This window comes from Anarhichas minor, unplaced genomic scaffold (genome assembly GCF_050575085.1).
Source record: "Anarhichas minor isolate MPS153535 unplaced genomic scaffold, ASM5057508v1 ptg000011l, whole genome shotgun sequence".
Taxonomy (NCBI): Eukaryota; Metazoa; Chordata; class Actinopteri; order Perciformes; family Anarhichadidae; genus Anarhichas; species Anarhichas minor.
Window position 1 is genome coordinate 16,041,731 of NW_027466457.1, and position 12,693 is coordinate 16,054,423.

The window sequence follows — 12,693 nt, forward strand, 5'->3', positions numbered from 1 at the left end:
GCTCTTTCGTTGCCAAGTATTTTGTCTTTTGTAGTTTTTGATTTTGTTTCTCATGAAAATAAAAGTTTCAGCTGTTTTTGTTTTTTATTGTTGCAGTATTGATGCCAGTTATTAACGCCACGTTGCCTCATCTAGACTTTGTGTGTCCTGCGCTTCCTGATTCCTAATCTTCCTCAGTTTGTTTCGTGGATTCTCAGGTTTTAGTTTCCACCTCGTTTATGTTCACGTCTTCTGTTGAGTCTTTCGGATTTAATGGTTTTATAAAATGGTGTCATTGTACAAATAGGTGTTTTTTTTTTTTTTTTAATGAAATGATTTCTGTTGTTAAAAAGTGATGTAGATTTTTTAAAATTGAAGTAAAATCAAATGTCAAACACTGAGTCTTGTTGTTTCTGTGCAGTACCCGCTTCAGCCTGTTGGTGTCAGTAGAGAATCATCTGCAGGTTAAATTCTTCCTCTGGTTTCAGAAGGAAAGTTTGCATCTCTTTTTTTAATCATTAAGGAGACCGTATGAACCACATATTAAATATAATCAGTTAATTAATATTGACAGGAATCTCTTATAAACAAAACAAGTTGAAAAACTGATAAATAGCTTTATAATGAATAAGAGTTTATTAACGGTTTGAGCCAAACGATCAACAGACACATTTTATTTCCATTCCATCAGTTCATCTGCTGACAAACGTTTCTGTTTCCTGCTCCGTGTTATTTGATGTAAGTTCAGAGTTTGCTTCTGTCATGATGTTTTACAGCCTTCGGTATCAGCAGGGAGGGTTTTATTATCACCAGACTAACAGCAGGTGTGCGTGTTTTTATCTCCGGCTGTTTCTCTCCGTGCATTTTCTAGACTCAAACGACATGATTGTATTCATCCGTCAGTGCTGAACGACCATCGTAACCAGTGAATCATCAACTCAAAGTACCAGTAAATCTGGGAACTTCTCTGCCAAATATATAAAAGGAGAAGATAAAAGACTAAACTCTTTCATTCTTTGAAAATAAAGGATTAAGAATGTGCTGTAACGCCTTAACACACAAGTTAGTAAGTTTAAAATACATATTTCATTTTAGTGAATATAAATCAATATCTTTTAAAAAGTTCATAAAACAATCTTCACTATAACTGCACTACTAGCAAGGACCACTAGGGGGTCTATAGAACACTATTAGCCTGAAACTCATTTAAAACATGAACATAATATCTTTATTCAGGTTACTCTACATTAATTATGACACTTGGAAGTATTTACTTAAACAATAAAATGCCGTAAAAGGTTCAATTTATTTAAAAGCTTCACACACACAGGGCGAGACTTAATTATGAATTATATAATATTTTTAATGGTTTTCCATAAGGTGCGTTCAGTGCTGGTTCTGTGTTACTGGTCCTCTGTCATTAATTGATGAGGCAGATTATTACAAGACTGCTGATAAATCATTAGACTTCTATTACGGGCGGTTTCGCGCTACCTACTCGTCTTTCCCTTTTGGCGCCTTTTCACAGACTAACGGTCAACTCTTCGTCACCCTCCGAGTCGTCTTCCCGATCCTCCATCTTCACCCCGAGTCCACTGTCCAGATCCGCGTCGTTAAAGCCGACCCTCTGGGTTTTTACCCGCGGGCCGTGGTCTTCGTCGTCCTCTCTGCCACTGGACGACGGCTCCTCGTCTTCCTCCTCGCTGTTGTCCTCTCTGCTGTCCGGGATGATGACCACCTCCTCCTTGGCGTTGGGGTCGATGTCCACTTTGAACCAGACCGCCTTGTATCCGTCGTCCACGCGTCTCTCCTTGGTCAGGATGGGTCTAACCTCCTTCTCCTCGTTGTCGGCGCTGTCCGAGCCCGCCTGGCTGACGTCGTCGCGCGGGAGGGCGCGCAGCGGCACCGAAGACTTGGCGATGAGCGGAAGGTCGCCCGCCCCTCCACCGGCCCTCACGCTTCCCGCCGCTGAGCCACCGGAGCCAGTGCTGTCTCCATCTTTGTCGTTTTGGAAGGCCTCATTGGTGTACTGGATGGCCCCCTTCTGACCGCCCTGACCCAGCTGTGGAAGGAAAACACATTCTCTTAAAATCAAGATTAATAGTTCAAAGTCCTGTTGGTGACCACGAGAAGCTGCAGTGTTTATTACATACCACACTATGGTAAACTATTGGGCCTGGCTTCCATTGAATGTTTTTCCCACGAGTTTTACATTCAGGCCCAATGTCCCCGTAAAACCTCAAACCCTGAACCCTCAGGGACTTACTGACGTCACCCGTTAAACGGTCGAGTGTGAGAGACTGTGAAGGCTTAAAATGGTGTAAATACGAATGGGACAAGGCTTTGCTGCAGCATCAAAGTCTGTGAGTGTGGAGGTTGGGATTGGGCCTTAGTCCCTCCAGGTTTGGAGGCCTTTAAAGAAGGTTCTCATGGATGTATTGAGGAGAACAGGATGCAGCATTCAAGAACAACTCCCCTATGAAAGTTGCTCGCACAAATGCCGAAAAAGGCTCTGCAGGGTTCCTTCCGCTGTTTTTAGGCCCATAGAGCGAGCTCAGTAGGACTCTACGTCGGAGACTTTCAAAATGTTATTGAACCAAATTCTTTCCAGAGATTATGACTTGAATTTTGAAAGACATTTGGAATTCTGGAGCGCAAATCTTCCAAATCTGGTCCATCTTTAGAACAATAAAGATGGACCTAGAAGAAAGGGGAGGTGTTAACAAGTTTCATTTAAATCTGACCATTAGTTGAAGTGATATCTGTCTCAGATTCCTGTAAAATAGATGTGTTAAAATGAGATTAAGTTGGTCTCTTATACAAAGTGTTCTGCACAATAATCCTAAATCAGGGACAGAGTTGAGTCCCTGTACTCGCCCCTTCATTCACTCCGAGCATTTTCACAACCAGTTTGAACTTACAGAGCTTTGGAACACGCTGGCTTCAAAGATCTTCCTCCAGTCTGCGTCCCCCCTCCGGATGCGAAGTGCGAGCACCACGATCACCACCAGACAGACGAGCAGCAGGACCCCCAGGGTCGCACCGAGCGCTGCCATGTCCACCGGCCCGTAACCACCGGACGGTACGATCACTGCGGGAACAAAAGCAACTAAATACAGAAACCCAGCTAGATCTGGAACCAGAGTGGCGGTAAATCTGGACCGAGTCTGGACTGGGTTAGTGTATGACATCAGACCTTTTGAACTCCAGCTGGCAACAACTTTCCCTCCTTCACCACTAACACTTGCGTTTTATGCTTTAACATTTTTTATGGCAAAATATACAATGATGTTTTTTGGCACTTTTTTTTATCAAATTGCATACTATACTTTTTTAAAATTCTTTAAGGCATACTATACTATGACATTATTTATGACTTTTGTATGACACACTAAAATCTGACATTTTTTATGTTTCGGGTTTTTGTTTTTTTGTCGAGCTGGTTTAGCATTGAGCTGGAGGATGACTACAGGAAGGTCGGTGCAAATCTTGACTGCTGTCACTGTGGTTGGTTGCTTTTCATGTCAACAACAAGACACTTTGTCTTTGCTCTTGATCACATTGTGAACTCTACTATTACAGGAACTTAAAAGACCGCGTGAGGATCGCTCTCATCTCAGCATAACAGGAAGACATTCAATATGGCGGAGGGTGTTGAGAGAAAAGTGTGACCACCTGTGTGAGGGTGAGCTGTGCTGGCTGTGGAGGCGCTTCCTTCACTGGTCACACTGGGATTAATAGTGGAATTGCTGCCTTCACTGGTCGTGCCAGCGACGGTAGTTGAGAGGCTGATGGAGGTGGATGCAGTGGGGTTGGAGGTGGACACTTCTTCTGTGGTTTTGCTGTCGGTGGAGGTTTCCCCTATTGACGTCGTGGCCATACTGTCTGTGGTGCTCAGAGGCAAACTGGTGGTGGTTAGACCTATGAGGAGAACACACTTTGAAGCGTTGTGGTTTCACCTCGTGCTCCTGTTCTCTCCCAACTTTAATGGTTCTTCAGACCGGAATTTTACACTTGAGCTATTTGCACAAAGCTGACTGCCAGAAGATTTTTTCTAATAAACTGATTGCTACGAACAATCACTGGACCCCAACGGTGCAGACATGTGCTCCAGCTAGCTAAGACTGCATGAAGAGGTCTTTGACCACATCCAAGTGAACTCTGTTGCAGTTTTTGGTGACATGAGAGCAGACCAACCACAGGACTGTGCCACAGAGGAGACATGGCACAATAACAAAAAGAACCGAAAGCAGTTGAAATGGAAATATCAGCCTCTGCTTCGCACGCAATAAATGAGACAGACCGAACGGGTTGACCCAGGGACAAAATGTACACCTACAAGCTCTTCATTCTGACCCTCATGTTTGCATGTATTTGATCGTCCTGCGTTACATTGGAGGATAACGCTGCGTTGATGAAGCAGAGCCAGAGCGGTTTAGTTGTCTGTAATAGAGCCGTCTGTGAGGGGTTTCTTCCTACCTGAAGTCACCTCCAAAAACAGCTTAGCTGAAGCTAATTCTCCGTTAGCCGTGTCCGATGCCACCAACTGGAAGAACGAAGTTTAAGTGGAAAATTACAATCATCATTCAGTGACTTTAAGTTTTAGTAGAAGTTGTTAACTCACTTGTAGAGATAATGTTTGCTCTGGGAGATCCGTTGTCATGAACAAATAGCCGCCAACGATGGAGACATCACTGTGCCCATCGACGAAGTAGGTGATGTGGGGATTTATACCCTGTTTTAACAGAAGTGAAAAGGTTAGTGCAACACATCAAGTAGACAGACAACTCCCGAGAAAGACTTCCTCGGCCATCAAACACTCAATAAGAGTACGATGAATGTTCAGTTAAACAGTAGACCATCGCTTTTAGTTCACAACAAAGCTGCTTCAGCCAGCAGAGTTAGCTGAAGTTAAGAGGGTTTACCAAACATGTTGAACTGTTAATGCAAAGTATTCAGGTGCACTACCTTCCAGTTTAACCTCTAAATACAGTTTAAAAAAAGAAACAGTCTCTCCGATCAAAGGTTTGTGTTTCTGGACAATTTCTTGACGATCTCAGATATTAACTTGTTGAGTAAAATGTTTTTATTACTGATAAAAAGATGACAGACAAAAGAACAAAAACTAGAAACTAGAATTTAACTTTTATAAAAACTGAATGTCAGAAGTAAATCTTCAACATTTCCACTCCACTGAAAATGTAGGTAAAAACCGGAGGGTGGAGAGAAGACGCACTTTGATCCACTAGAGTCTGGAATCAGTGTTTTTACCCCAGTGGCCGCGTAGTCATCGTCCGTGGCGAGGATCCGCAGCGGCTCATCCTTGGCCTTCAGGTCCATCGCCATGATGCCCACTCCGGTGATGACGCCGTCGTACTGAGGCCTCTGAAACTGTGGACGGTGGAGACTCTTCACCTGAACGTTGACCGTGACGGTGGTGGTGGCAAACTGAAAACTGTTTGTCTTCTGAGCAGCCTGGGAGAGACAAACAGAAGGACTGTAACCATTTCTGATCACTCAGTTGCAGCACTACGCAACATCAACACAGATCAGACAGTTAAAACAAAGGAGACACAAAGATGCCATCATTGGATAAAAACAAGTTTTCTCTTTACCAGAACTGTCAGACTGATCGGCTCCAACACATCGGCCGGCTTCAACATGGTGATGTTCCCCGTGTTGGGGTTGATCTGAAACAGACCGCCTCCATCTCCTAAAACAAAGATAGACTGAGCTGCTTCTACCTGCCGATCATCAACAACTTATATCAGTGGATGTTGACGTCAGACTGAGGAACAAACCACTGTTGCTTACCGGCCAAGAACGAGTACATCACTTCCTCGTTTATCCCTGAATCTCCGTCGATGGCGTACAGCGGTCCTGGTTCCAGAGGTAACACTCCGGTCTGCAGAGGACAAAACACCCTGATCATCATCAGCATCATCATCATCATGTGCCTAAGTCGGCGATGGAAGTCGTCGTTTGGCGTGAACACAGACAGACATTAGAGGCTGCATTGAGGCCTCAGTCTGCTTCAAACTAAGGGCATGTCAGATTGAAACCTTTCGGAACGCAGAAGAGTTTTTTTGGACAAGGTGAGGTGTGTGGAGGTGTGAAAGTAGGGGTTTGAACTTCCCTGTCGAGCTCTCTTTTTCCATTCTTCGCACAACTACTTCTGTCTCTTTTCATACGCTCAACCGTCCAAATGTAGCGAAAATCATTAAAAATAATCTGAATTAATGTCCGTTTCCAGCCACTACCGTTGTGCGATTATTAGGAGTTGGTTCGTGGAGATAAACAGCTGGTGGCTCTAATTTTCTAGTCGGGTGCCGTTGATGAAGAAAACACATTGTAAATATGGCATTTATGTCGGCTTTATGTATACATTTGAGGAATGCTACAGTCTCTTCATCGCTCCACACAGACCTGATGTTTTCATCTCTTCAGTGGAATCATCATGTTCTTCATGCAGAGTCTGTTTTCCCGTTACACTCTGTCACATTTTGCTTTTATATTAAAAACAAAACAAAAACGTTTCTACTTTCTTGTAGTATCTGAAAGTGTGCACCGATATCCCTTTTTGAACGATTCATGGCATCAAGTTAAACTTCAGTGAGGGAGCTCGCTGATTGGCTGCTCACGGATAAAACACTAATAAAGTTTCCAGATAAAGTGTCGCACCTCTTGTTCGTTTAAGACGACCCTGCCGGTGTAGCCGTTGCTCTGGCAGATCACAGCCCCCCCAACCTCGTGTTTGCTGCACGGCTGGAACCATGGCGGCCTGTTGTCACCGTCCAAGATGGTGACCAGGATGGTGGTGGTGGCAGTGAATGAAACACCGGCCAACGGCGTGTCCTTTTAAAAGAAGAGAGACAATCTGATTATTTTACTACAACGTAGCTACAGTACGACAGTCGGCAGATCACTGAGAAACTGGACTGAAACTTGTCTCACAAGGTTCAGCTGTTCAGGGACTCAGCATCCTGTAAAATCCAAACATTTTACAGAACCTGCAAATTAACACACTTATTATTTTGGCTCCTGATTTTAATTTAAGTCTCTGGACAACAATATATATTAGCGTCAGTCAAATTTGAGTCCTTTTGACTTGTGTTAGCTTTAGTCAACAACAAACAAAATCATTTTAGAATTCACATGATGTCTCAAACGCGTAAGAGAGCATGTCTGACCTCCAGACACTGAAAGAAATATTTGATTTCATTGAATCTGACAAAGGGAAATTAGAGTTTGGAAGCAGCAGTGAGCAGTACTCACCTGAGCGGTTAATATCAGTTGGACATTTTGGACCTTCTCGTAGTCGAGACGCATCGCAACGAGGAGATCCGGGTTGGTAGACGACATCAGCGTGAAGCCGTTCTGCAGAAATCCAACGGGACAATGAGATGTCTTTAGATCCGACCCTTTAGCTAGCAGTTTCATCCTACGTCCAGTCTTTGTGCTAAGCTAAATATTTCCTGGGCATGTATTAAAAGATTAAGCAAATATCTCATCAGACTCCGGGGAAGACAAACAACAAGAAGATTTATCTAAATGTTGGACCTACTGAGAGATAAAAGAAAAACAAGCAGGAGATCTTACAAATTCAGACGTCAGCGTGTAGGAGATCGTTTGAACATCTAAGTCCGTGGCTTCGAAGCGGCCTACACTTGTGCCTAAAGGAGACATCTGGGACAAAAAACGTCAGAGTGATTAAATATGAACCTGAATCACAGTTTTTACACATCAGCAGCACTGCTTTTTTTTCTGGAAAAACACTCTTTGACACTCGCATCAATAGACCCATATAAACCTATAAAGTTCCTATTCATACCAAAAGTATCTGTTGAACATGATATTCCAATCATGGGTGTTGATCTGCACACTAGAGCCTAAAATAGGATTATGTTTCTTTCATTGTAACCAAACCATGAAATGTGTGTCCACATAGTTCTGGCCATCTAGTGTACTGTAATCCAGAGTAACTTGGATGTTAACACGGGATGAAAATAAATTCATTAAAACAACATTTTGTCATTGGTCAGGTCTGTAAGGCAACAAACAAACAACTGAAATGCTGAACAATAATTTGTGTGTATCTGAAGGTATTCATCAGACTCTTACCTCATTGACATTGACGTGGTACGGGTTCTGGTCAAAGACCGGATGGTTATCATTCACATTTTCCAAAACTACAACAATGGGGAGAGTTAACTGGAAACAAAGAGACACAAGCCTGGTTCAAACTACTTGTTTTGCTATTGATTTTATATCCTTGTTTGATACAACTTTCATTGCAAAGAACTTGTAAATAATATGTAACTGTACATTAAGAATATGAAATAAATCAAAGACACAGAATTCTGACATCCATCTGTCTAACCTGTACAGACTCCTTAAGCATCAGTAGAACCTTTTCAAAAACTTGGATAACCTCCTCAGACACCCAGAGAACCTCCTCGAACATCTGTATAGTTTTTTTTAAAGAACCTTTACAACCCCCTCAACCCCCTGGAGAACCTTCTCAAGCACCTCTATATTTTATTTCAGAATCGTACAGGCTCCTTATGCATCTCAAACTGCTGGAGAACCTCCTCAAGCTCCTGGATATTGTTTTAAGAACATGTACAGTCTCCTCAAGGATCTGTAGAACCTCTTTGAGGAACCTCTACAACCTCCTCAAGCCCCCTGAGAACCTCCTCAAGCACCTGTACCTCATTATCAGGAACCTGTAATACCTCCTCAAGCCCATAGAGAACATCTTCAAGCACCTGGAGAACCTCCTCGATACCTCTCTTCAAGCACATGCACCACCTCTTCAAGAACCTTCACAACCACCCCAAGAACCTAAAGAATCTCCTCAGGAACCTCATCAAAAATAATTTGCTCATTTTAACAGTTTGATTACAACACAAAGTGAAAAGTCCCGACAGGACGATGTCTAAACAGTTTAACATGTTTAGTGTATGAAGAAAGAGTTACCGTGCCGCCGGTGGCCGTTTCACTGCAGATGATATCGACTACACGAGTTCTTCCAGTCTGCAAACAAAACCAAACTTTTATGCTCAACAGGTATTTTGACAGACGAGTATCTAAACTGAGATAAGGGGGTTTGATCCGTTTGACACCATAAGTCACGACCTACATACCTCATAGTCCAACACCATCGCAGCTACCAGGTTGTTTCCATCCAAGCGGAACGGGTTGTTGGGGTTTGCAGGAGGTTTTAACTGGAGGGTCACCCCGGGTTTGACGTTGATCGTCAGCACGAGGGCACCCACCGTGTTGTTTTCTGTAATAGTCACCTGTGAAGCTGCAGAACAGACTGTTGGGAAAGAAGAAGAAGAGATGAATTAGAGAATGAAAAGTCCAGTACAGTTTCATCTGTGTGTGTCCAGCACAAAGCATCGGAGTGATCGCTCAAAATTATGAAAAACTTTGAAGTACTTAGAGGTTCAGACCCGGCATGCACGGAAATATTCTCAAAAATACTTAATAAAGATGTGAAGGTTCAAACGTAGTATTAGCTCGACAAGCTTAGTAGAATCTGGTGACAGCATATTAGATTACATCACAAGTAAGTAACATTCTGAAGCACTCTGAAGTTTATGGAATCATTCTTGTCATGCATTTGGTAGCTTAGGTTGTTGTCCACCCCGACAGCTTTTTGCCTGCACCGCCAGATCGGAGCATATTTGATCAGTGAAGATGCAATTCTTTTATTAAACAGGTCGATCCGGAAACAATTTAGAGATAACTGCAACTCTAGATGGGAGACAAAAAAAACCATCTTCCTATTTTTTTAACTTTTTAAACTAAACATTTTCTTTTTTTTATATGAATGTGATTTACAGGTACAGTGTTTAACCAGCTGAAAATAAGAATAGCTGTGTTTCTGTCTCTCAGAAGGAGCTGTTAATATCTGCACAAGGAGGTTGTGTCCTCTTCACGGAGCCGGCCGCCATGTTTCTACAGCAGCCAAGAACAGACGAACCAAACACTGGCCCGACATAGAGCCGTTCGCGTTTTGACATTTTTGCGTCGGCCCCTGAAGTTCAAGAAGTTTCAGTTGGTTGCGAACTGCAACCTCATAGACGTTGAATCCTTTACACTGGACCCTAAATGGCCAGCTGCTGGTTAATAAAAGCCCCAAATCAACCATAGATCAATTGATAAATAATCATAGTTTGCATCCCTAAATTGAACGTCAGCACTTAATGTAAACGTCTCCACCCTTCACCTCTCTGGCCTCCACTGAGCTGTTTCAATGTCACACTTCTTCCTGTTTCAGTCGCCTGAGCTCCCTCTGGTTTTTATTCCACTTGTATATTATTTATGTAAATTCTCACATTGCGAGTGGTTATAACTCATCTGTCTGTACCACAGGTAACATGTTAGCACACTGTTATCACTCTCTGTGAGGCGACACCACCAGACAACAACCAGCCTGAGGTGGACCAGCAGATTTCAGTACTCACTGGCGGCAGCGGACGTTCGAAGCAGAATCAGAAGCAGAAAGCAGACGGACGTCCTCACGGTGAAGTGTGGATGAATCCCGTCCATGTCTCCGTCCAGCTTGTCTGAACTGATCCGTCTCCGTCTCTGCTCTCGACTTATCTTTCTCAGCTTTATGGCTTCGGTGGACTTTTCCCCGTCATAAAAGCATAGCACACGTCTGTTTGTGCTGGGAAGTCATAAAGTGACAAATTGTCTTTTATTTGTTTGGTTTGACTTGAGGCTCATCCTGGTTACATGTTTAGACGTATACAGAAGTTGAAAGAATTCATGAAGTCTTTCATTAAGTTTTTTTATCAACTCATTTCTTCATATCAGCATGTGATATGATCCTCTTCTCCAGTGTCCCGTCATCCAGAGTTCAAGTCTCCATTTATGGTTGACAACAAAGACGGAACAAACGCATGAATACAGGAAAGAAACCACAGACGTGTATATTTAATGTGGAGGTTTAGATTTCTATTCTCTTTTACACGTCAACACAAAGATATCCAAACTAGTACTACTCTTACTATAGGCTACTAGTACTACTCTCACGAATCTAGTACTACTCTTACTATACTAGTACTACTAGTACTACTTTAATATAAAAAAGAAAAAGTCTTTTAATTATTGTTAAGTGGTTCAAAATAGCTTCAATGAACTCAACCTAGATTTATCACATACGGTAGTTATTTTTACAAGATTCTTTTCCTCCTTTATTGATTCAAAGGTTCTAATAATTATGAATTATAACTTTATCCGTTGATGAAAATGGTTCCAAGGTAAGTACATTTCTACAGTTTTAGGATTTTCATATTCACAAGTGTTGTAGTCTGGACCTCAGTTGTCAAGTTGTGCTGCAATTCAATTTATAAACCAATATTAAATAAAATATTTGCATCATATAACAAAAGGCTTGACGTTTTTATAATTTATGGGACGATTATAAACAAAACTTTTGTGGCAGACATGTGTGCACGCCATGAATAAACAACTAATAATTATTCCACCCTAACATGCTTCTTAGTACATTAAAACAGTATGTGATGTATTTCAGTAGACCGAAACCAACAGTACGTGAACCGCATACTATTTCCTGTGAAATACTAGAGGATGGAAACACTGGACACTACCGCCGCGTTAATATCCCACAATGCAATGTGGTAGTGATGAAAACACTGTAAAGCTTCAATTTAGCGTCAGTAAGATTCAACTTTCCAATATTTTTATTAGATTAGACTTTATGATTCTTACTAACTTGCACTAAAAAGGCACGCATGGCCGACCTCCATGTCAACAAAGCACAGAGAAGCTCAAGTTACAACAGATTGCACAAATAGTTGTTCGTATGCGATCTATGTATGGATACACGAGGTGTAGGGATCAACGAGCCTTTGCGTTCACACCTGGTATTCAATTCTTCCTGCATTTTGATATTAAAATACTAATTTGGATTTGCTTAAGTTGGAGGGAAAAGGCAGAGTCAGATAAAACTTGCTGAGTGGATTTTTTAAAAATCGGATCACAATGAAAGCCTGACCATGTCCAGATGTGGTCAACCACATTCAGTTATAACATTCAGTTATAACATGCGCTTTTCCTCATCAAGAGGACTACCCAGAAGAAGACGGCATGTCAGGTGTAAATGAGTCAACAGCCAGGCAACCAAATGTACAGAACATCAGCAAAAGACACGGCAAACTTATGCTTATTTCCATCAACTACTGCAAATATTAGGAGTGGGTTTATCGAGATAAGATGTAGGTGGTGCTAATTCTCCAGCCAGATTATATTGTGCCTTTCTAGTCCTCAAAGCACTGAGCACTACATGTCAACATTCACCAGTTCACACAGACCTTTGGACTTTGACATGCGGACTGGAGGAGCCGGGGATCAAACCACCGGAGCACAGCTGCTCATACACCACTGCAGTAGAAGAGCGCGCAGCGAGATAATATAATAAAAGAGAGCCAGTCAAAGCCTTGATGGGCGGTAACAACATTTGTGTTTGTTTGATGTATTAATGTGAGGAAGGTGACGGTCTCCTCATCGCTCCACACTGATCTGGTGTTTTAAGTCACACACACTTCTTGTACGTCAACATTTATTATCTCGGGTTCACTTTTTTCGGCGCTTTCTTGCTTTTATTGCTAAACTAAGTTCTTCACCTCAGCTGAGCTGAACCACGTTTTGGGGGAATTTTTTAGCATTTTAGTAAAC

The 12,693-nt window shown here is 42.3% G+C and overlaps 1 protein-coding gene across 1 annotated transcript; it reads right to left on the reverse strand.

Annotated features, from left to right (window-relative positions):
• Nucleotides 1–1,501: 1,501 nt before the first annotated feature.
• cdhr5b (cadherin-related family member 5b) lies at nt 1,502–10,539 on the reverse strand. The gene is made up of 15 exons (XM_076088725.1): nt 10,455–10,539; nt 9,126–9,301; nt 8,959–9,015; nt 8,101–8,190; nt 7,579–7,665; nt 7,255–7,356; nt 6,661–6,834; nt 5,794–5,884; nt 5,595–5,692; nt 5,251–5,454; nt 4,604–4,714; nt 4,459–4,525; nt 3,700–3,900; nt 2,901–3,070; nt 1,502–2,041 (listed from the first exon to the last, which is right to left on the reverse strand). Exons 1-15 carry the CDS (start codon nt 10,537–10,539, stop codon nt 1,502–1,504), a joined length of 2,253 nt encoding a protein of 750 aa, XP_075944840.1.
• Nucleotides 10,540–12,693: the final 2,154 nt, after the last annotated feature.